General features: G+C 37.1%; 1 protein-coding gene across 1 annotated transcript in view; it reads left to right on the forward strand.

Annotated features, from left to right (window-relative positions):
• Positions 1-213: 213 nt before the first annotated feature.
• Positions 214-24325, forward strand: part of stip1 (stress-induced phosphoprotein 1) — a 57911-nt gene continuing 33799 nt past the window's right edge. The window contains exons 1-4 of the mRNA XM_039760706.1: positions 214-309; positions 15632-15841; positions 16134-16275; positions 23980-24127. Coding sequence (XP_039616640.1) covers positions 238-309; positions 15632-15841; positions 16134-16275; positions 23980-24127 — 572 coding nt within the window. The 5' untranslated portion in view covers positions 214-237. The remainder of the gene's footprint in view (positions 310-15631; positions 15842-16133; positions 16276-23979; positions 24128-24325) is intronic.

Here is a 24325-nt window from a genome sequence, read left to right on the forward strand (position 1 = left end):
CCAATGGAAGTAGAAAGGCGGGGTTTGGGCGTTAGAAACTTGACCAACCAAATCAAACCTGTACTGCACGCTTCCGTTCGCCTGTTGATTGTCGGATACCTTACTGAATCGAAAGAGCTGCAGTGTAAAGATAGGTGGGAGATATCTGCATTTCATCCAATCCGCTTTTTGATTACCGTCAGAAGTAGTGGGCGGAGTGACGCTGAGGTTAGGTCGTCAAATCCCCGCCTACTCTTTATGACCCAATGGGCTAGCAACGAAAAAGGTTTAGTAGATTCTGGAAGCCCTCGTGGTGAAAGGATGGATCAGGCAAGTGAAATAAGCTTTTTCGAATTTCTTAATGATTAATATTTTCTGAGGTTCAATGCATATGCCTGTTGTTTTTTCGACTTTCTTTTTACGTTCTGCTTCTTGTACGGCGTGAACTAAAACTTAATTATTTTGCAGACAGTGAAAGACACCGGTTTAAGGGACCAGGGACCTGGTGAAATTTAGCTTAAAACACAAATACGGCACACTTGAACTTGAGAAACTGTTTTTCATTTGGTTCTGGCGTATAGGACAACAATAAAGAATAATCTAATTGCACGTTGTGTAGTGGCGTAATAATATGATTAGATCGGATAAAAAGGAGGAAAAAAAAATCTAGGGGCCTCACACCGGATACGAAAATGTCTTTATTGACCTTTCGTCTACTGAAGTTCGATTGTAAGAGCTTGTCGTTAGTGGCTAAAATCGACTGTTCGAGCCTAGTTATCCGTTATCCCTTATGTTTTTAATTGATGTTTGACATTACGTTTTGTTAATAGCGCTATATAAATTAAATATTTGATTGACAGACAGAGAAGATATTACAGTCTGGGCGAACTTGTAAAATTTTTCCCAAAGGACTACTCTGAACAATCGTTTTTAAACATCAACCCATTAAAGTAATTACGTTTTAAATTAAGTTAGTTATTTATAAAGTTAATGTTTTGCGAATTAATTTTTGCTTCAGAATCGAGTAGTGCCTTCTTAACTGTAACAGAATTACGGAGTGTATGCAAGTCTTAAAAAAAATAAAACTATCTGAGTCCTAATGGCATTCTCTAGACCCACTCTTGGTTGACCAAGGGTCGTAAATCCATACCGGCATGTCTGCAAGCCTTTACTGAGGTACAGTGCCAATTTCCCTGTTGTTGTCGTTCCGCTGTGCAGCACGTGGTAAACTGTCCATCTTTCAAAAGTTCGACAAAGGGATTTTTGTTTATCAACTTGTGTTTTTTTGGAGAGGTATATGTCATATATTATCTAAGTAGTTTATATCTTTAACTTTTTATATATTTTTTATTATTTAACTAGTTTAAAAGGCTTAAGTCTAGTTTTAAGTGAAATGACAGTTTCCTTTGCAGTCTCTTAACGCTTAAAACTTGCTTTACGTTGGTAAAGAAGTCCTTATGTAAGCAAGTAACACTTCAAGTTAAGTATAAATCGAAGTTTTTATCCACTTAAATTGTCTATGTATTATGCAGAACTGCGTGTAGTTATATTATTAAGAACAGAAAAAGGTTGATAATTTACTGGCTTTTAGCTCAACACTATGAGAGCACCCTCTTCGAAATCAAGATCTTTTCCCAAGTTTTCGTCTTACTCTTGAAAGTTTAAATTTCTGCATCTAAACAAGACAACTTGACGGGAGAATTAAATAAAGGTTAAATCTAAATGTTTTGCCTGCAGTTTATTGAAGAAAAACACATCGTGGAACGCGTCTTTTTTGTTTTTAAACTATCCCAACATCCTGCTGTAAACTTGTTGCCTGTAAAGTACGGGTAGTTTAATAAATAAACACACGTGGACAAAATTGTTGGTACCCTTATGTCAATGAAAGAAAAACTCAAAATGGTCACAGCAATAACTTTAATCTGACAAAAGTAATAATAAATAAAAATTCTATGAAATTTAACCAATGAAAGTCAGACATTGATTTTCAACCATGCTTCAACAGAATTATTTAAAAAAATAAGCCTGGACAAAAATGATGGTACCCCTAACTTAATATTTTGTTGCACAACCTTTTGAGGCAATCACTGCAATCAAACGATTCCTGTAACTGTCAATGAGACTTCTGCACTTCTCAGCAGGTATTTTGGCCCACTCCTCATGAGCAAACTGCCCCAGTTGTCTCAGGTTTGAAGGGTGCCTTTTCCAGACGGCATGTTTCAGCTCTTTCCAAAGATGCTCAATAGGATTGAGGTCAGGGCTCATAGAAGGCCACTTTAGAATAGTCCAATGTTTTCCTCTTAGCCATTCTTGGGTGTTTTTAGCTGTGTGTTTTGGGTCATTGTCCTGTTGCAAGACCCATGACCTGCGACTGAGACCAAGCTTTCTGACACTGGCCAGCACATTTCTCTCTAGAATCCCTTGATAGTCTTGAGATTTCATTGTACCCTGCACAGATTCAAGACACCCTGTTCCAGATGCAGCAAAGCAGCCCAAGAACATAACCGAGCCTCCTCCATGTTTCACAGAAGGGACAGTGTTCTTTTCTTGATATGCTTCATTTTTCCGTCTGTGAACATAGAGCTGATGTGCCTTGGCAAAAAGTTCAATTTTTGTCTCATCTGTCCATAGGACATTCTCCCAGAATCTTTGTGGCTTGTCCACATGTAGTTTGGCAAATTCCAGTCTGGCTTTTTTATTTGTTTTCAACAATGGTGTCCTCCTTGGTCGTCTCCCATGAAGTCCACTTTGGCTCAAACAACGACGGATGATGCGATCTGACACTGATGTTCCTTGAGCTTGAAGTTCACCTTGGATCTCTTTAGAAGTTTTTCTGGGCTCTTTTGTTACCATTCATATTATCCGTCTCTTTGATTTGTCATCAATTTTCCTCCTGCGGCCACGTCCAGGGAGGTTGGCTACAGTCCCATGGATCTTAAATTTCTGAATAGTATGTGCAACTGTAATCACAGGAACATCAAGCTGCTTCGAGATGGTCTTATAGCCTTTACCTTTGACATGCTTGTCTATAATTTTCTTTCTAATCTCCTGAGACAACTCTTTCCTTCGCTTCCTCTGGTCCATGTTGAGTGTGGTACACACCATGTCACCAAACAACACAGTGACTACCTGGAGTCCTATATATATAGGTCCACTGACTGATCACAAGATTGTAGACACCTGTGATGCTAATTAGTGGACACACCTTGGATTAACATGTCCCTTTGGTCACATTATTTTCAGTCTTTTCTAGGGGTACCATCATTTTTGTCCAGGCCTGTTTCATGAGTTTATTTTTTAAATAATTCTGTTGAAGCATGGTTGAAAATCAATGTCTGACTTTCATTGGTTAAATTTCATAGAATTTTTATTTATTATTACTTTTGTCAGATTAAAGTTATTTCTGTGACCATTTTGAGTTTTTCTTTCATTGACTGAAGGGAAGGGTACCAAGAATTTTATCCACGTGTGTATCTCTGTATTAATGACTTTAAGAAAGGTTAAGGTTAGTTGCCCTGCTCATAAAACAATAGTAAAGGAATAACTGATGACTTAAATATCTGCTTAGGTTTTTAAGTGTGTTTGATAGCAATGAATATATTTAGTGAAATTTTTTTTTCTGCCTTCCAGTTGCAAATCATTCTCTTCAGCTTCTCGCTCATCATTTTTTGTTAATCTTCATCCACATATGTAATTCAGATATTTCCAAACTCATGGCAGCTTCATAATGTGCACACTATTAAAAACAAATCCGTTTCATGTTACGATGTCACTTCAGGAATTTCACTTTTTTTATAATTACGATTTCATCAGGTAAAGAAACGATGGGGAAAAAATTATTTGAAAATGACAGAAGTGCAGACACCAGGCAATGTACTGTGTATGAAAGTGCTGATAGTAAAGTTGCATTTGTGTTGTAAAATAACAAAATGTGGAGAACTTCTAGGTTTGGAAAGGTTTCACCATGTGTTTTATAAAAGTAATATAATCATGATGGGATACCTCAGTTGTCTTACACTATGCACATACCAGATTTATTCACCAAATAGTAACTATTTAAAGTCAGGTTTATGGTATTTCCCTTTATGAGATTAATGTTTGCGTTAACACATTAAGGAAGAATTAGCTGGTTGTTAAAATTTAATGAAAAGTAAAATTTAAAAGACAATTTGATTATTTTTAAATGTTGAAATCTATTGATGTTTTTCTTTTTTTATATTTGTATTCTCATTTTTGATCAATGCATTGTTTCAGAATTCCTGTCAAAGTAATCTCTCTTGCTATTTTCAATGTACTTCAAATAAGTGCTCAATTTATTTAAAGTAAGGTCTTTTCACAGTTCCACTATTTTTTCATCTCGGTAGTTTTGTGCTTTAGTAATGCATTAAATACCATATGTGTTCTGCCTTGTGCTTCCAAAGAACATTATGAGGTAGTTTGAGGCCTCTTAAGTGACTGACAAAAGTGGAAATTTTACAATGCTGATTCAGATTTTATAATGGTAATGAACTTAATTTTTCGAAATATGTAGACTATCCACAAATATGGAATCATTTGGCATGAAATCATATTTTTTAGTTGTTACAGCTGTAGCTGGCTTCACCTGTGTGGGGTTTCCTTGTTGTTCTCGTATTTCTGGGTCTCCCTACTTCCCAAAGAGATGTGGGTAAGGTTAACTGACTTTCAGAGTGTTAGTTTGCCTTGTGTCACAGGGTCTGCTCTGTAAAATCCAGACTTGGATCCTGTCTCTTGCCCTGTGCTGTCCAGAGGTTAGATTTGTAAAACTAGCTTGTGCACCAAAAGAGGCCCGAACTGTGTGTATGCAACTTTCCACACAAAAGTTGGTATTTATAAAAGAAGACTTGGTGGGAGAACTATTGCATATTCATGGCATCTTTGATCAAGTTGGGAAATGTAGCCAAACCAGCTTAACAATGACTCACATATATAATAATTCATGTTATTGAGCTGTCGTTATAATGTGCATTAACATGACGGATATATTAAACCACAGAGGTGATGAATATGATGTTCCGACTCCATTTTTCTGAAAGTTAATGCTGTGTATTTGCAATGAAAAGCTTTTTTTTTTTTTAAGCTCTTCATAAATTAATATTGGCTGCCTGTTGTCGCTTCTCAGGATTTGAAACCAATGCATTCTCTTGTTGTTAATAATTGTAAAGTAAAAACACAGGTGTGATTCACTCACTGCATACAGAAAACTCAAAATATACACTTACCAGCCGCTTTATTAGGTACCGTTCAACTGCTTGTTAATGCAAATATTTAATCAGCCAATCGCATTGGAAGCAACTCAATGCTGCTGATAGAGGAGGATGGCCAGACTAGTTTAGACTGATAGGCATCAGTAACTCAAATAACCACTCGTTACAACAGAGGTATGCAGAAAAGCATCTCTGAACACATAACATGTCAAATCTTGAAATAAATTAGATGGGCTACAGTACAGCAGCAGGAGACCACACTGGGTGACACTTCTGTCAACTAAGAACAAATCTTAAGCTGCAGTTTGCATGAGCTCACCAAAATTGGACAATGGAAGACTGGAAAAATGTTTCCTGGTGAGTCTCTATTTCTGCTGCAACATATGGATGGTATGGTCAGAATTTGGCAACAACACAAAAGCATGAATCCATCCTGCCCTTTATCAATGGTTCAGGCTATTGGAAGTGTAATGATATGGGGATGTTTTCTTGGAACTCTTTGGACCCCTTAGTACCAGTTGAGCATTATTTTAGGGTGTACTCTCACTAGCAGTTTGTTCCATGCTCAAGCATGTTTGTCCGCATCTAACCCCTAAAGGCTAGTTCATTTGACTAGTGTGATCACTCCGTGCCAGGTTAACCATACCGTTCCCTGGCCCGCTTGGAAAAGGTGGGATCAGGCCCAGTTCGGTAGGATTTGGGAACCGTGTGATCACTAAACACACAGACATGACGTCAATGATTACTATGTAGATAGTGCAGTTCTCCTTTCATTCGATGTCATTTAAGGTAAAAACAGGTTTTTATTCTCACCTTACAGACGAACATGAATTGTAGATGGCAAGAAAAGCTGCAAATCCCTCCCTTAACATCATTTGTCTCCAAAACAGTTTTGTACATGCAGCACAATTAACAGCACAATGCTACATTACACACTCAGTCTGTGAGAGGGTAGAGCATTGTCCTGCCCTACACGATTTAAAAAAACAGGCTGTCGAACCATGTTTGGATTTTGTTTTGGTTTTATACAGTGTTGCATGGTGATGACAGAAGTATGCCTGAGCCCAGAAAGTTAAAAGGCAGTGTTAAGTTCATGCCAGTGGCAGGGGGTCAATCAGATGTGCTTAGTGTGAGTAGACCCTAAATGTCACAACTAGCTTGAGTATTGTTGTTGATCATGTCCATCCCTTTATGACCACAGTGTACCCATCTTGTGATGGCCACTTCCAGCAGAATAACTTGTTATGACCAAAGCATCATCTCAAACTGGTTTCTTGAACATGATATGGAGTTCACTGTACTTGAATGCCCTCTACAGACGGCAGATCCAATTGGATATAATGGAATGGATGTGCAACCAACAAATCTGCAGCAACTGCGTGATGCTATCATGTTAATATCAAACAAAATCCCAGAGGAATTTTTTGACTATCCTGTTGAGTCTATGCTACAAAGAATTACAGCAGTAGGGGGTGCAACCTAGTACTATAAGGTGTACCTAATGAAGTGGCCAGTGTGTGTAATGCCATACAGCCTACCCAAAGCCTAAAGCTTTCATGCTACTTAGGACCGTTTAAATGGTCATATACAAAAGATACAAGCTTTTTAAAACCAGTATTTTTTTTTTTTTTTTTTTGGTACATGGCCTACAAGCTGACTTAGACACCTCCCAAGAGCCATTCTTTTGGAATACTACTGTTTTTTTCATTTGTTTTGTTACGAATGGTGCATTTGGCAGTAAATTGTTGTGTACCGGCCAAACCAACACCCTCACCCCAGCCCCATTCTCTGTTTGAGTATCATCCTGCTCAAACCACAAAAGGTGGTTTCTGACAACAGACACCTACCAGAGGTAGTTGGTCTAAAGGTCAGGGGTACCTCAGCCAAGCTTCAGCTCCACCATGCCTACAGTTCTGGTAGGCATAAACAACTAATGAAACGCTACGTTCTGTGTCCTTATGGTATGTTGTGTGTGCCAACGTAAAAAGGAAATTTGTAGGCGCATCTGGTTTTCCTAATGTAATTTGGTCAATTGAATGCACTCGTTTTGCAATAAGGGCACCTAGAAAAATTAAACTTCTTTTATTAGCCTTAAGTAGTTGCATTCCATTAATGTACAAGTCACCTGTGCTGCTAAGACTGGCAAACACTGTGGCTCAGTGGCCATTGTCTCTCTCATGACTCATTTATTTGCAGGGAAAGAAGCATTGGCAGATGACTTGTTGGTGCTGTAATTGGTAGTTTCGTATGGCCAATGCTATTCATTGTAACAGCAATCCTTGCCTGGTGATAGTGACTACCATCTCGGGCTGTGGCACCTTGCATGTTTCCCTGACCCCACAGCAGAGTCAATGGGTGGTATATTGCCGTAAACGGTGCATCATTAGACTCCTCAAATGTTGGTGGTCGTGGTGTCTGGATGTGTCAGGTAGGAACCTGCTCTATCAGTCAGTGAAGGTCTGCATCATTGGGACTGCTTATATATGAGGTTAAGGTGGCAGTCTTGAGCAGTTTAAGGCTTGTTCACATACACACATGTACAAGGTGGTTATGATTTATTAAGAGTAAATTGTATACAAATGTGTGTACACAGGGTTTTGTAAATCTTTTTGTTGCACACATACTTTAATGCTTGAATCTATAAATATTTATAAGCGAATCCCCCAGAGGAGTATTGGCTCTTGACTAAATTGTATAAGCCAGTTTAGTAAAAAAGAATGAATGACTTAAAGGATAGATAACTGTAACCTAACCTGTTATATTCAGAAGAATAATGCAAGGACTACAGTCCTCTGAGTTATGTTTTACATTTTAAAAGCCAGCAATTCATTCAACTACAATTTCTAATTGCATCCTTCAATTGCAAGATGCTACAAATTGGTCACTTCATTGTGCTCATTAAGCATGCACAAATCCAGTATTTTTATTTGTAAATGATCATCATGTTGTCATCATATTTTATAGGGTTACTAGCAAAATACCTGCGCTTCGCAGCGGAGAAGTAGTGTGTTAAAGAAGCAATGAAAAGAAAAGGAAACATTTTGAAAATAACGTAACCTGATTGTCAATGTAATTGTTTTGTCACTGTTGTGAGTGATGAGTGTTGTTGTTATATAAATAATATATTTACACACACACATAAACATATACATATATATATATATATATATATATATATATATATATATATATATACGTGTATATGTTTATGTGTAAATATATTATATATATATATATATATATATACACACATACATACATACACACACACATATATAAACATATATATACACATACATACATATCTACATATATACACACACAGCTATTTCAGTATCAGTGCAATACGCTGTTTGTTAAAACGTTGACTCCGCTCTTACGTGCAATAACAAATCAAATCATTCAGTTGTCTTTGCTCATATGTCATTTTAGAGCTGGACGCCTGGCATCTTTTTGGCCACAAGTTCGTTTCTGTTTGGTGTGAGGTTCTGTGTTGTGGAGATTCTCAGGATGGATTGCAGGTGCTCATCAGTGAGGCGACTCCTGTGTGCTGTTTTGTTAGTCTTTATCACTGAGAAGAGCTTCTCACACAGATATGTGCTACAAAACATGCACAAGGTTCGAGCCGCATGTAGACGGACTTTTTTTGTTCTTCAAAGTCACCAAAGCGCCGTGCAAACTCAGTGCGCAATAACTCTAGTAAGCGGTAAGTGTTGGCAAGGCAGCTGAAGCGCTGCATTATGGGATCTGTAGTTTATTGTGTTACCAGCGCTTCATATACCGGGCTTTAATAACAATAATACAGTATATAAAATGATCTCGCGGGCGGATATAATTACGCCGGGCGGATGTGGCCCTGCCCTTGAGTTTGACACATATGGACTAAATAGAACTTGAAAAGATATATTTTTCAAATGTGATCGCAATTCAGATAGAGTTGACGCAAGACTACAGCCTGCATGCCTCAATGAGTCATCCTCCCTCGCTCTTACTTTTTACCGTTCATCTAATGAATACACTGAGTATGGCTTTACCAAAACAATCATTGATGGCGAATAAAGTATCCATTATTCGAGTATGTAGAGCGGGATATATATATACATATATATATACCAGCGTATCATAGGAGAAGTAGTGTGTTAAAAAGGTAGAAAAGAAAAGGGAACATTTTAAAAATAACGTAACATGACTGTCAATATACAGTATTTGTTTTGTGAGTGTTACTGAGTGTTGCTGTCATCAAGGATTTGATTATCATTATTTCTTTCAATCAGGTTCGTATTTGTAGGATGTGTTGTGTTCAAGTTACATTCCGTGTTTGTCAATCGTTGTAAAGATGACAGGTTTCATTCATCGATTTGTTTCTTACTGCATCAATAAACAGCTCGTCTTCTTCTTTATCTGAGACCTGACACACTGCATGCACGGGTTTTTACACTGTCTTCCTTTAGCGGGACATTGACTTTTTCCACCGTGTGCTTTGTTTCCACAGTAGCTGCATTTATGAATATGCTTATCAGATGCTTCATATTTTTGCTGCCTTTTCAATTGTGTAATTCGGTTTTGTTCAGCTCTTTGGAACTGTTGCTTTTATCTGTGCACTGCGTCAGTTCACGTGAGCCACTCGGTGTACTTGCATCGAAGGTTCCCAGCTGTGCTGGTGCCATCTCGTGCTATGTCCATAGCTTTATTTAATGTTACCTTAGTCCTGGCACTTAAAACTTTCTCTCGCAGTTTCGCTGAGTTTGTGTCAAACACCACCCTGACCATCTCATCTTCCTCTCCATAAGCACAGTCCTTCACCCATGAATATTTACCCGTGGCAGTTTGCTATTGGATTGCCGCTGACGGACGGCCTTATATGGGCAGGCACTAAATTACAAACGCCAGCGGCAGCCTGTCTATGAACTTAATTTAAAGTGTAGGTTTACATCGTGCTTTGTTTCAAGTAGCAGAACTCATGAATATGGTTGGATATGTCACTCGCTCGCTTCTTATTGTTTCGCTGCCTTCTCAATTATATAATGCATGTTTTCTTGAGCGCTTTTTTGAGGTCTTCCTGGTTTTCTATGTACTGCGTGATTACGTGGGAGGCGTGATGATGTCACACGAAACTCCGCCCCCACGGCGTTGAAGCTCATCTCCATTACAGTAAATGGAGAAAAACTGCTTCCAGTTATGACCATTACACGTAGAATTTCGATATAAAACCTGCCCAACTTTTGTAAGGAAGCTGTAAGGAATGAACCTGCCAAATTTCAGCCTTCCACCCACACGGGAAGTTGGAGAATTAGTAGTGAGTGAGGACTTTGCCTTTTATTAGTATAGATTACATTTTAATGCAACAAAAGCCCTTTGTTGTAAACTTTTTTGATTTTTGAATTCGGTTAAACTAGGCATATGAATTGCATCTTCCTTCCAGAGCCTTATGAGCTACAACTCTCCCTCTCTACCCAAACCCAGACCCCACCCCCATTCCACAGTCTACCATATTTACATTTGAAGCTGTTTAAAATTAAATTAGAGTATTTAAAGAGTGTTGGATTGGTATGTCATTTCAGCATTTTTGTGTAAGTTTACACCTTCATAGCTCCTATAACAACACAATTTTTATTTTTTTTTCAAATCAAATTTTTGAGCCTCAAAACCTGCTTAAGAAAGATAACAGAAGCCTTTGTTATGGTTATAACATAGAGGGCCAAGTAGCAATTTTCATATTCAAGTGGTTGTTACTCAAGGCCCTTCATTGCTTTATTAAGTACAATACAAATTATAAAAAGATTAACTTTGACCGTCCAAAAAGAAACTGAGTTATGGTCACATTTATGAGTTATATACCATGAAAAAATGCTTTTTGGACTTTTCAATGAGCTATGACTGAGCTTTGTAAGTGTGATAGGAAAAAGTTAAAGCATAACAAAACACACTAAATTATTTTTTGCTGTCTGCAGTGAAGAAAATGCTTGTATCTCAGGAAGAATTTTTTTTTTTAATGAGCAAAAATAATTTGACTCTGGAAATGATAGGCACAATTCCTGCAGTCCCACACTGAAACCGAATCCCTGCATTTACTTCCACTCAAATGGTACAGAGAACTTGTAAAGAACATTACATTAGTCAGAATCACAAGTATTATTCCATCTATTTTTCAGAGCTCTCTGATTTCAGGTTTAGGTTAATGGGTTGCTGGAGCCTGTCCAAACAGGATTGCACACAAGGCAAGAGCACATTAAACAGCGCACTTGACAACTGCAGTTTACCCACATAAACCACACTCAGTTTTTAGCCAATTTATTGTCCACCATCAGTGTTGCACTCCCATGTCTTTGAGATTTGCAGAAAAAAACTGGTTTACATGTGTACACATGTCTAAGTTTTGTGTGTATATATTTAGTAATCAAAAGTATAAATGTGCTGGTGAAATTAACTACAACACATGGCAGGACTACAGTAATTTTAATAATACTGTTTACAAGACTCTGGTAGTTAGAACATGTATGATGAGTGATTCTCAGTAAGTTTAAACCTAATCAAGTAGAGTAGATCAGTGGTTCTCAAACTCCAACATGTTTCACAATCCGTGAATCATTTTACTTTTAATTGTTTGTTTTTATTGAATTGCCTGGTCCTTTTTCTCATCTTTTATCCTGCACTCAAACAAAATCACAGAAAAAAATGACATTCATGTGACATTCAGAAATTAATTTTGTTATAGCTTTAATTGCTTAAAACTTTTTTTCCTATGAATATGCTTTTTTCCTGTGTCGTTTGATCCTGTAAATGTATACTAGTTCCAGTCAGTCAAGAATAGAGCAGATACCCCGGCAAATAAGACTGACAGCTGAAAGGCTTTAACAATTAAGCATCAGACACACTAACACATTCTTTAGTAATTGCTTCAATAACAAGGAGACCTGGAAAAGCAGAATGAAAATTAGGAAAGCATTCAGACCACTGCACTTTTTTTTCCACATTTTGCTGTGTTTACAACCTTGTGTTAAAGTTTAAGTTAATTTTTCCCCTTATCTACCAGCACTCAGTACTTCAGAATGACAAAGCAAGTGCAGCATTTTTTTCCCCCAAAATGTCTTAAAAAATTAAGACTGAAATATTGACACAAGTATTCAGGCCCTTTACTCAGTACTTAGCTTTGCACACCTCGGTTTGGGTATTTTGTTTTTTGTTTTGTTTTTGCCTCCCTACAGATTCCGTCAAGTTCTGTCAACTTCTGTGGAGACTGTCGGTGGACAACTGTTTTCATGTTTCTAAAGTGATATTCAGTTGGGTTCAAGTCAGGGCACTTGCTGCACAACGTGTGGGCATTCCCACAGTTGTGCCTAAGCCACATTTGTGATTTTTGTGCTTTGTATTTTGTGACATGATGCTAATCTTGGTTTCATTAGACTAGAGTTTTGTTTTTTTTTTTTCCCCCTCACAGTTCGAAAGTCCTTTAGCTCCTAGTGGGATTCATGAGTCTTTCTTTCACTGATGAGAAACTTCTTTCATGCCATTCTGTCAGAAAGTCCATATTGCTGGAGTATCACAGTGATGGTTTTCCTTCTAGAAGTTTCTGTAATCTGCACACAGGTTCTCTGGAGCTTGGCCTGACTCACCATTGGGTTGTTGGTCACCTTTCTTACAGTGGCCAAGGAAGTGGGTGTAGAGGCACTTCGGTTCAGCCAAGTCATGATAATGAAAATCTAAAAAAACACTACCCCTATGTAGCATACATAAATGCTTTGTATTTTCAAATAAAAAAATTACCAAGCTTGGTGTGATTTCTGCACTAGCCTTAAACACAGAAACTGGAAATTAGTGGACAAGATCTGTATTTTGCAAGTCAGTTATTTCTTTGCAGACATGATACATGTGCATTTGCCATAAAGAAATTGTTTCAAAGTCCAGCATTTTTTGTGAAGAAGTAACTTCCACTCGAAAAATACATGGGGTCCCTGAACCGAGGTTGATAACTGCCAGAAGTTGGTATAATATATTTAGTAGATTGCTGTGCTCTAACTCTATAGGCTCTACAATTTGGCATACCTACTGGTTGAGAATTGCAGAAAGCAGTAGCTATGTACATCCATACTTGCTTAAATTGTGAAAATACTATTTTTGAATATCATGAGCAAGAACACCAGCATCATTTGCAAAGCCTCCCTGTCTTAGACGGTGTGCAGTGTATCTGTTGATGGTTTTAGTTTTTAATTTCTCTAATTAAAGGTTGGTTAAAGTGTGACATACTGTTCACAGTAAAGACACTACTGTGCAAAGTGTAGTAAATTAAAATTGAGTGGTATCAGAATTTAACACTGATGAAAAGTGGACAAATCTTTATCTACTTTCTAAAAATAAGTGTGTGAGGTCATGTATTAGTCAACCATTCTCTTCTGTGATCCTCCTTCCATACTGGATAATATAATTTGGTAATCCTGGCTTTTTACATCTTGGTACAGGAGTAACAGAGGTAATAAGTTATTTTTGTGTTATGTTAGCTGAAAGTTAAGTAGAGTGTCATGGGACTTCCTTCCATTTGCTGTCTTGTTAATTCACTCTCCGTGTGGTTTGTGCAGTGGTAACTTTTTGAGCACACTTTATTGCAACCCAATTTTGACAGCATGTCCTGTGGTACAGTAATCCCTCCTCGATCGTGGGGGTTGCGTTCCAGACCCCCCCACGATAGGTGAAAATCCACGAAGTAGAAACCATATGTTTGTATGGTTATTTTTATATATTTTAAGCCCTTATAAACTCTCCCACACTGTTAACATTATTAGAGCCCTCTAGACATGAAATAACACCCTTTAGTCAAAAGTTTAAACTCTGCTCCATGACAAGACTGAGATGGCAGTTCTTTCTCACAATTAAAAGAATGCAAAGATATCTTCTCTTCAAAGGAGCGCCGTCAGGAGCAGAGAATGTCAGAGAGCGCTCGCTAAGAAAAGCAAACAATCAAAAAATCAATACGTGCTTTTAAGTATGCAGAAGCATCACGATAAAGCGGCATTTTGTAGAGGAGCGTCTGTATCTTCTAGGCACACAGCCTCTGTGCAAACAGCCCCTCTGCTCGCACTACCTCCGTCAGGCAGAGAGAGAGAGAGAGGCAAACAATCAAGCACCGCGCGGGAAGCATATCGTATATCATTGAGGAGTTTTAGTTAATATGTAATACATGCTCTGATTGGGTAGCTTCTAAGCCATCCGCCAGTAGCGTCCCTTGTATGAAATCAACTGGGCAAACAAACTGAGGAAGCATGTACCATAAATTAAAAGACCCATAGTCCGCAGAAAGCCGCGAACCAGCGAAAAATCCGTGATATATATTTAAATGTGTTTATATTTAAAATCCGCGATAGAGTGAAGCCGCGAAAGTTGAAGCGCGATATAGGGAGGGATTACTGTATTGCTATTTAGAAAATTAGATTTCAGGGAAAACCACATTTTCAAAGTTAAGTATAACGCAAATATGTTTTTAACAACTAAGTAATTCCATACTATTTCCCACAAATTATGCATTTATTTATGACTCTTTGTAATTTAAGGCCTTTCCTCGGTTCATTTATTATTAATTGATAACAATACTCCACTCAACCCTGACCTGAGTAAGTTGTTTGGAAAATGAATGAACTGACACAAGTGAGAACATTCAGGAAATCTACTGACGCTTCAATAAAATGGAAGTTGACCCTAGTCCCTTTCCATTGGTCAGTTAACTATAGTTCATGAATTATGTACACATCAGTTAACGTTTACATTGTACAAGTAGGTTAAATTAATACTCTTGAGGTTCAAGTTGATAGTAAATAACAAACGTTTGGAAACAAATCTCAATTTGAACAGCTTTTAACCTTTTCAGTAATATTTATTTTTAATTTTCTAAATTTTTTAAGATTAATTGCTGGTCCTAATAGTTACCATTCTTGGATGTTATTATATGACTCTTTACTCTGGATTGATTTTAATTAAGAAAAGTTTGCTATCGTTTACTAATACCGTATTACTGTTATTTATTATGCAGAAATTATATATGTGGTTTTTTCATGTAATATCCTATGACAGTTTTCATTTGAAACATTTGAATTGAACAATGATTTTCAATTGTTTTAAGGTAGTAAACTCAAATTTTTGCTCTTTACAGAAGGAATAGCTTGTTGCACATTTCTGAAAAAAGATTAAAGGTTCAGTTTGAGTTTGCTTGTATGTACTACTAAGTGGGAAGACCTTCACCTGTAACTGCTGGCATAGCCATGGAATTTACACTTTACGTAATTTATATGAATTTCGTTTTTGTTTGTAACATTTTATCTGCGTGCCCCTTTTTGAGACACTGCATGCATTATTTATGCATAAAGACACAATCTAGTTGGCTGTACAACTTTTTATTAGTGCAGCTCTATTAAGATGTATTTTATGACTTGGTTTTCTAGGTGAATAAATTAAAGGACCAGGGCAATAAAGCCCTTAGTGAGGGTAAACTTGAAGAAGCTGTGAAATGCTACACAGATGCCATCCAGCTGGATCCTAAAAACCATGTGCTCTACAGCAACCGCTCTGCTGCTTATGCCAAGAAAGAGGATTACTACCACGCATTAGAAGATGCAGAAAAGACTGTGCAGCTCAAGCCTGATTGGGGCAAGGTGAGTACAAGATCCTGATTGATTTTTTTTTAACCGGCAATAACCGACATATTGACTTAAATGTTAATTTCATTCCAAAATAGCATGCATGCATGTAGAACACGGATTGTTTAGTTTAATGCATTTGGAGAATAAGAGGTTGGTTGATTAAAGTCACACTGTGTGTCACTAGAAAACTTAGAATTTTTACCTGGACTTAATAGTTAAATTCTCCATTGTTGTAAATAAAGTTATACTTAAAAAATGTTTTGAAAAAGTTGAGTTTTAAGCTTAATACTTTGTCCTGTCTCAGGGATATTCTCGAAAAGCTGCTGCTCTGGAGTTTTTGGGGCGGTTAGAACTTGCAAAAACAACTTATGAGGAAGGACTGAAGCATGATCCTACAAATCCGCAGTTAAAAGAGGGACTGCAAAAGTTGATGGCCAAGATGAACGGTATTTGATTAAGATTAACCTATTTTTATTCTGCAGTTAGAAATTGAGTTCAGACAATATTTTTACACATTGCAGAAAATTGTCTTTTATACATTGGTACTAATTCTGGGAGCTGGGGTGTTGCTTGTTAATTATTAAGTGTATTATATCTGATAATAGCTGAAATACCCAGCTTTGCCCAGGAGGAAAATAAGGTGATTTGTTTGTTTAATTGTTAGAGAAAAATATAATTTAAAAAAAAAAAAAAAAACCCACAACTTTAAAAATAAATTTACATAGTGAAGACTCACTAATGTGCTTGTCTTGCTGTCTTTGTATTTATTTTATCATCCAGTTGACGCTCAGAACTGGCCAACTCTGTTGAAGTTCAAAAGCAACAGGCGGGCGTGGTGGTGCTCAAACATAAAGAATGCTGGCAGTCACCTCCTATTTGCCCTATGGTGGTCGTTCTGAGTGTAAACTGGATGATAACATGCATACAAGATTGCAAGATCACTCTCAAACCTACCCTTGGTGGTGGGTTAGAGTTGATTTCACCCTCCAGTATTTTTAGTTGACCAATGAGAAACATGTACCAAGTTTCATCAAAATCACTACAGCCGTTCGGACGTGATGCTCACCAGTTACATATTTACCTGATATTTTCCTCAGTAGGTATTTGCAACCCATAGTGTCTGCTTACAATAGCCAAAATCTGTTCATACAGTTCAACTTACACATCTGAAGCATTGTACTGAATTGTACACATTTTTCTTGTATGGTTTTTCACAGTCTGTTGAAACATTCTGTTTTTGAGATGTTATACTGTTTAGTATAAATGGCTGCTGGTTAGAGAGTTCATGAGTAAACCAGTTGCCCTCTAAACAATTTATTTAATCATTAAAAAAAAAATCAGGTTTTTCCCAGAGTCGACTCCACATTTCAGAGATCTAGAGCTTGACTCTAAAGAGAAAACAAATTGTATATTTTCTTTAACTCTTTGAGGGCTAAATATTTCTCTCTATTATAAAAGGAAATCCTGGGACGAGACTTTCTCGGCAGAATTTCAGGTCCCACGAGACAAGACGTTCGCCAATAGATTTTGTCAAGTCCCGTACTCCTCTCAAACATTTACCTCCACACCCACAGTCCAGTCACTTCTCATTTATGTGAATGGTATTGTCAGACATGGTTTCTGCGCTCTCAGCTCCAAGTGGGGTCAGAACTAAAAGACAGAGTAGAAGACAAAGTAGAACGTCGTAAAGAGGTTCAAAAATGTTGGCGCAATACACATGTAGAGCAGAGTAGAGATTATGAAACTACTAAAATTCAAAAGTCTCAAAAAACTGATAGTAAAGATCACATTAGCTCTAACAAATGGAAATTACTTGGTACAATAATGGAACAGCAAAAAGAGATTGAATATATGGACAGGTTGTATGACAAACGTATGTAGTTATTATTCAGCTTTAAACTTTAAGTCAGAGACTTGTAGATCATCTAATTGATTTTGCCATCCTAAAAAAGTAGTGTTTCTTCCCAATGAAGATGCATATCAGCGAGAATTAAAATATTTGTTGTTTGGTGAAAGTGAAATCCTTACACACGAGCGGTAGAGATGTGAAGTAGCTGTCACCACAGGAAATGGGGGTTGGCAAGCAAAGCCCCCTAGTTTTCAAAAAAAAAAAAAAAAACGTTTTCTGAAAAGCACATAAAGCAATGGTTTCACACAGAAATCGACATAAAACATCTGTTGCTTTATGCTGTACCTGCTAGTTAGGCAGGAATGCATGGTAGGCTGGCTGCCAGGCTATCTTCACGCTGTGGAGGCGGCAGAGTGGTTGTGTTTTGCAGTGCACCGTAATCTGGTTTGTACTTCTTGTTATTGTAAGTGGTGGTCCTCCCAGGCGAATGTTGTCATAGGCGTGTCCGCTACATGAACCTGTTCAGCACCACAATCAGCTGGGGATTGATCAGGTGATGCTGGTACCTCACATTCGTTTTCAATCACTTGTATCAAAATCAGAATCTAATTCAGTGATTAATATGCAAAACCTCATTCACAGAGTATTGTGCTTCTTGGAGGAGCTGATGTCCTGTCTGAACAAATCATCAGGCAAGAATTTCTATACAAATCGAGCGTGAACACAACTGAGAGAATAAAACTGAATAAAAAAAAAATGCTAACTTTGACCAGCACTATACATTTACAGCAGTTGTTACAGATGCAAACCAAATGTATGTTTTTATTGTATAATATTAACAATAATAGCAGCTGTCTACTCAAAACGGTAAATTTGGGAATCTGCCAGCATCGAACCCCGAAGCTCTTGATTGGGAGTCAGCGTTTCTTAGCATTGCACCACGCAAGCTGTCGCATCAACCGTCCACCGTAACCTGCTTTTTTTTTTTTCTTCGGTTATATTCTTGAATAAAAGCGCACTTGTTTTGTTATACTTGTACTTCTTATAAGTATTTATTTCATATTTGTATTTCAGGCTTCACACATTATACATTTCATCTCTACATTTTTTCAATTATTACTAAAACATGAAAAACGTTCCTGTGTTAACTACGTTTTTAAATAGATTATTGTTGACAAGGAACACACATGAAATGTATGTATTCCAAATGATGATGTACTATTTTTACCCTAAAGATTCACTTGGAGATAAACACTGAGCACTGAGAAACTTTTTTGCGGAATGAACTGTAGCGGTGGGCAGGGGGATGGGATTCCAGGGTGCTTGCTGCTTATTGACACATTTACAGTACAAAAGACGCTGACGGAGAGGTGAGAATGGATTTAAGGTGGGCCGGATTTACGAGCTTTCTCGTAGGCTCTGATAATTCTAGTGTTAAGAATCTAAACTTTTGTTATTTACACATCATGTACAATTAGTGAAAAAAAAAATTGTTTGATACGCATTATGGGGCTTAAGTATCGACTGGCTGGTTTTCTCCCATGGCTATGCCTTAAGAGATAAATAATGGAAAATGTTGCACACAGGCCTCACTAAATGAGAAGAGACACATTTACTGGGGGCAGACATGGAAGCAGCAGTTATTTCAGAGAGAAAGTAGCAACACTGCCCCCTACTTTTAAATCTGGTTTTGAAAAAAAAAAAAAACTTTTTTCATGATATCTGAATGAAGTACCGTATATACTTGCATTTGTGTTCTCCCGCAGATAAGTTGGTGCTTGATTTTTAGCTTCATAATTTCTGGTATTTTATAATGTTGGTTGTAAAAGCCGAATGTGGAAAACTCACACTATTGGTCGAAGAGATTGATATGCTGATGCTCCCCTGAGAGAGTAACCCCAGAGCACACTGCCTTTGTTTTTCTCTATGTATTATGCCATGTGACCACACGGTAATACCCAAACTATTACGAAGCGACATTTGCACTGTTTTGGGTGTTTTTTTTTTTTTTTGGTACCTCACACCCTCATACACCTTTATCGTAAGAGCATCCCTTATCTACAATGGAGCATTCAATCAGAAGAAAATATTGTTGAAGTTGTGAAATAAATTGGTAACTGCGCAGCTGCAACAAAATTGAATGTGTCTGAGAAACTGGTGCAAGATTGGAGGAGACAAGAAGATGTAAAACAAAAGTGTTACATTTTTGAATGGGCGTACAAGTCAGGGTCTGATTTTTATGAACGATTTTTCGGGTTTCAGGACCTGACTTGTACGTAAGTATATATGGTAATCCTAATATTTTGCCACATTTGTTACAAAACTGTAACAAAAATATTTTTCTATTACCCATTTCAGATTAGTAAACCAATGTAGAGTTTATTTGCTGTTTCAAATTTTGGTTTTCGCTATTCAATAATGGAGTTTTCAGTATATCTAATGGCTTCTTTACAGATTTAGTTTTTGTGCTATTTTAGTATTGTTCTGGGCCAAAGTTTAGCATGCATTGATAGAATGATCTTTGGAGTTAAAAAAAATAAATAAATAAATAACTTGCTGTGTAGAGCATGTCAGACTCTTCTTTTAAAAAAAAAAAAAATCAAAAACAACTTGACCTTCAGTTTTACATGTCAAGGTTAAATATAATTAAAAGTAACATGTAGTAGGGAAAAGAACAACAAGCATTCAATCTAAAGTGTGGTTATATTCTGCAGTAAAGGGGGAAGAATGTTTACAAGAGGGAATATTACTTTAATCGCAACAGACACATGCCTTTTCAATTATCAAAGCATAGTTCCATAACGTCTTAAAAAGCTAGGAAGTGTAAAGCACTTGGTACACAACATTTATACACATTGACAAGGAATTGCATTAATAACTGCATGGATTGTCACTGAATCTTGTAACATGAAGTGAATTTGGTACTTTGCTCCTGAGCTTAAAGCTTAAGTACATGTATAATTACCAGCCCACCAGACTCTGTGGTACTTTGTTTGCAGACAGTAGATAATTGGCTCAAAATTATATCCGTTGTCAGAGCTGGTCACTCGTTATTTGTTTTTTGTCTTAATATTATAGGCTGGGAAAAAAACTTTTTTCAGAAGAGTACTCCTAACATTGAAGAGAGAGATTGCATGTGAAAATGTAACGGTGTAGTGATGTGAAGAAAGTTATGTGGTTTCATCTTAAAATAATAGATGTTTATCTGTGGTTGATCCACATTGCCTTAATGTACAAAGTGTCATTAAGTGTTTTGTCACATTTTAAAACCGGTATAATGTTTTAGCCACTTGTTTAACGTTTTTGAAAATTAGGGCATTTTTCACTTTTATTTAAGTTTATCAAAGAGACAAATACTACTTTTTTCTGTTGAATATTTTTGTAATCATAATCAAAAATAACCGTGGTAATAGAATGTAATTTACATGTATTATTGGACTGCACTTTTTTTTTTTAAATATAATGTAGTTTAAAAAAAAAAACAGAGCAGAAATAAGCTTTTGGTAAGTAACGTAACTCAGTGACCCCAGATTCAAAGTGAAAAGATGTAAAAATTAGATCCAGTTCTGTCGCCGAGATGTTCCCATTTTTATATGGGGAGTTGCTCTATTTTGACTAGACTCCAATAGTGGTTTTGGTGGGGTTTTTTTTTTGTTTTGTTTTGGTTTTTTTTTACAGCCGGGTGCTTTTCTTGACACCATCCCTTCCACCTGTACCCTGGCTTGGGACAGGGTCCAAAATGGTTGATATTAAAAAAAAATTATATATTTTTTAAACAAACTTTTCGTTGAACTTTTTCTGTCCTATAAAAGAGGCACATAATGTATTCTTATCTTTCAGTTCATGTGATCAGAATGAATACTTTATTTTGATAATTTAAGTTTTTAGCATCTATGCCATAGGATTGTGTGGTATACAGTGCATCCGGAAACTATTCACTACACATCACTTTTTCCACATTTTGTTATGTTACAGCCTTAGTCCAAAATGGATTATATTCAACGACCCTAAGCACACAGCCAAGATATCAAAGGATTGGCTTCAGGACAACTCTGTGAATGTCCTTGAGTGGCCCAGCCAGAGCCCAGACTTGAATCCGATTGAACATCTCTGGAGAGATCTTAAAATGGCTGTGCACCGGCGCTTCCCATCCAACCTGATGGAGCTTGATAAGTGCTGCAAAGAGGAATGGGCGAAACTGGCCAAGGATAGGTGTGCCAAGCTTGTGGCATCATGTTCAAAAAGACTTGCGGCTGTAATTGCTGCCAAAGGTGCATCAACAAAAGTATTGAGCAAAGGCTGTGAATACTTATGTACAGTACATGTGATTTCTCCGTTTTTTCATTTTTAATAAATTTGCAAAAACCCTAAACTTTTTTCACATTGTCATTATGGGGTGTTGTGTGTAGAATTCTGAGAAAAAAAATGAATTTAATCCATTTTGGAATAAGGCTGTAACATAACAAAATGTGGAAAAAGTGATGCTCTGTGAATACTTTCCGGATGCACTGTACCAGTATTGGGAAAAGTACCAAAAATAACAAAATTTAAAATGGTTTAGTACCAACATTTTGGGGGTTTTAATGCCGTAAGTAAACTTTGTAGTTTCCATTCAAACCTTCCCCAAAACCCAACCCTCATTGATACTTGGTGAAGGAGCAGCGGAAAACATGCCTAGACCTCCTAAAGACTTCACAGAACTACATGGTTTGTGACAATTGAGACTCGTAGCAAAAATTTACTTGGCTTTGTTGTCAACAAGGACAGAAAAAACAAGATCAGATGCAAGCCTGAATGCAGGATTTGCTACCGCACAGTACCAACTAAATGGGCTAACACAGTTAGTTTAGTAAAGCACTTAAAAGCAAAAATGGTCAATGCCCATACCATGATTCGGGCCCCCCCAACTTATCTTAAACAATCCTCTCGGATTACTCCAAAAAAGGTAGCCACCTGTGTTGCCTGTTGACTTGACCAGTTCTGCCTTAAAACTGTCACAAGTCAACAGTGGCAGGGTGTTGTACCGTGTTAGCCATTGTGTATGCAATGAGAAGTCAAGCAAAATGACACCTTTTTATTGGCTAACTTAAAAGATTACAATGTGCAAGCTTTCGAGGCAATTTTTAAAATTACATTTCATTACATTTACTATATGATGTAAGACGCTATAACTTTTCAGTGCTCCGTTGCATAAACAGTAGTACAACTTCATTTGTTCATTTACTTCCAGCTGTGCTTCAGCATGTGTATTAAGTATGTCTGGGCACATTTGCAACCCAATAAAATCACACCTTACAGAAGGGCATGCTGATATGCGAATCTTTCTTGCAAAAATATTTAAAGTTACAGAGACATCGCAGATTGTTTATACAAAAATGTTTTACAGGTTTTCTTTCCTTATCTCGGAGATGTGTATGTTACTGAAATGGCAACTCTAGACTGGCCAAATGCGAGTCACTGTATTTGTTTGTGTGCCCTACTGGTGCTGCAGCAGGGTCTGGGTTCATGCAGCCCTGATGATGGTGGGGATTAAACAGGTTCAGGTAATGGATAGGGCTAAACAGATTAAACGAATTCAGGCAGTAAAACCTTCTGTACTGTACTAAAAATGAATTAACCATGTTCAGCTGATCTTGTGTCCTTGTTTATTGTAGTGATGATTTCTCAACTTGCATGGACCCTGTTTAGAGTTATCAAACTTTCTAGTATGTAAATGTAACTATTCATAGCATGCTGTCTGTACAACAGCCATAACATTTTACATTAATATTTCCAAAACACACTGAAATTTAATATGTTCCTCACCTGCATTGTTGCTTTGGGGATTGCAGTTTGTGTGTAGAGAGAGTATGGATGCAAAGGAGTGTGAGAGCAGGGAATATGGACATATTAAGTTTCAGAGGTTAAAACTTCTGGCTACTTTTAGATGTGGTGAAATCAACTGGATATTGGAATGGTTATTATGTTTTGAATTATTTTTGTATGAGCTCTAAACTTACTCTATTTTAGGAAATGTAAGTTATGTATTGATAAAAGCTTGGCCATAGTTAAGTATGTATTATGCCTGGAAGGAGATCACAGTCCTTGCAAATAACACTTTGGGTCAACAGTGTGGAGGGTCATGTATTGTAGACAAATCACAGAATTGATTTAAAAATTTAATCCAGTAGCTGAAGCTATTTAAGTGTGCATCTATAAATTTCATCAATATCTGTTTTATTATTTTGAGGGTTTTTTTTTTTTTTTTAGCTTTCACTTTTAAATCTGCCACATGTAATTTTTTTTGTTTGTTTCCCTTTAGAGAAGAGGAAGCTGATGAATCCATTTTCACTCCCTGACCTCTATCAGAGGCTTGAAGCTGACCCTCGTACTCGGCCTTTGCTGTCAGACCCCAGTTATAGGGAACTAATTGAGAAGCTGCGAGCCAATCCTTTTGGAGGAGGTGGAATGTGAGTTGTGGTTTGTTTGTTTTTTTTTTTTTTTTGTGTGTGTTAGTTACATATAAATTTAAGGGTTTGAGTGACCTGGCAAGTGCCATATGCTCTTTTTTGCAAAACATCATCAGCAGCTATCATACTTTTTTGTTTTATTCTTTGTAATAAAACGAGACAAAGACAGATAAAGGTTTGGGGCAGCCACCCGTAGAA

This window comes from Polypterus senegalus, chromosome 8, assembly GCF_016835505.1.
Source record: "Polypterus senegalus isolate Bchr_013 chromosome 8, ASM1683550v1, whole genome shotgun sequence".
NCBI classification, from domain to species: Eukaryota; Metazoa; Chordata; class Cladistia; order Polypteriformes; family Polypteridae; genus Polypterus; species Polypterus senegalus.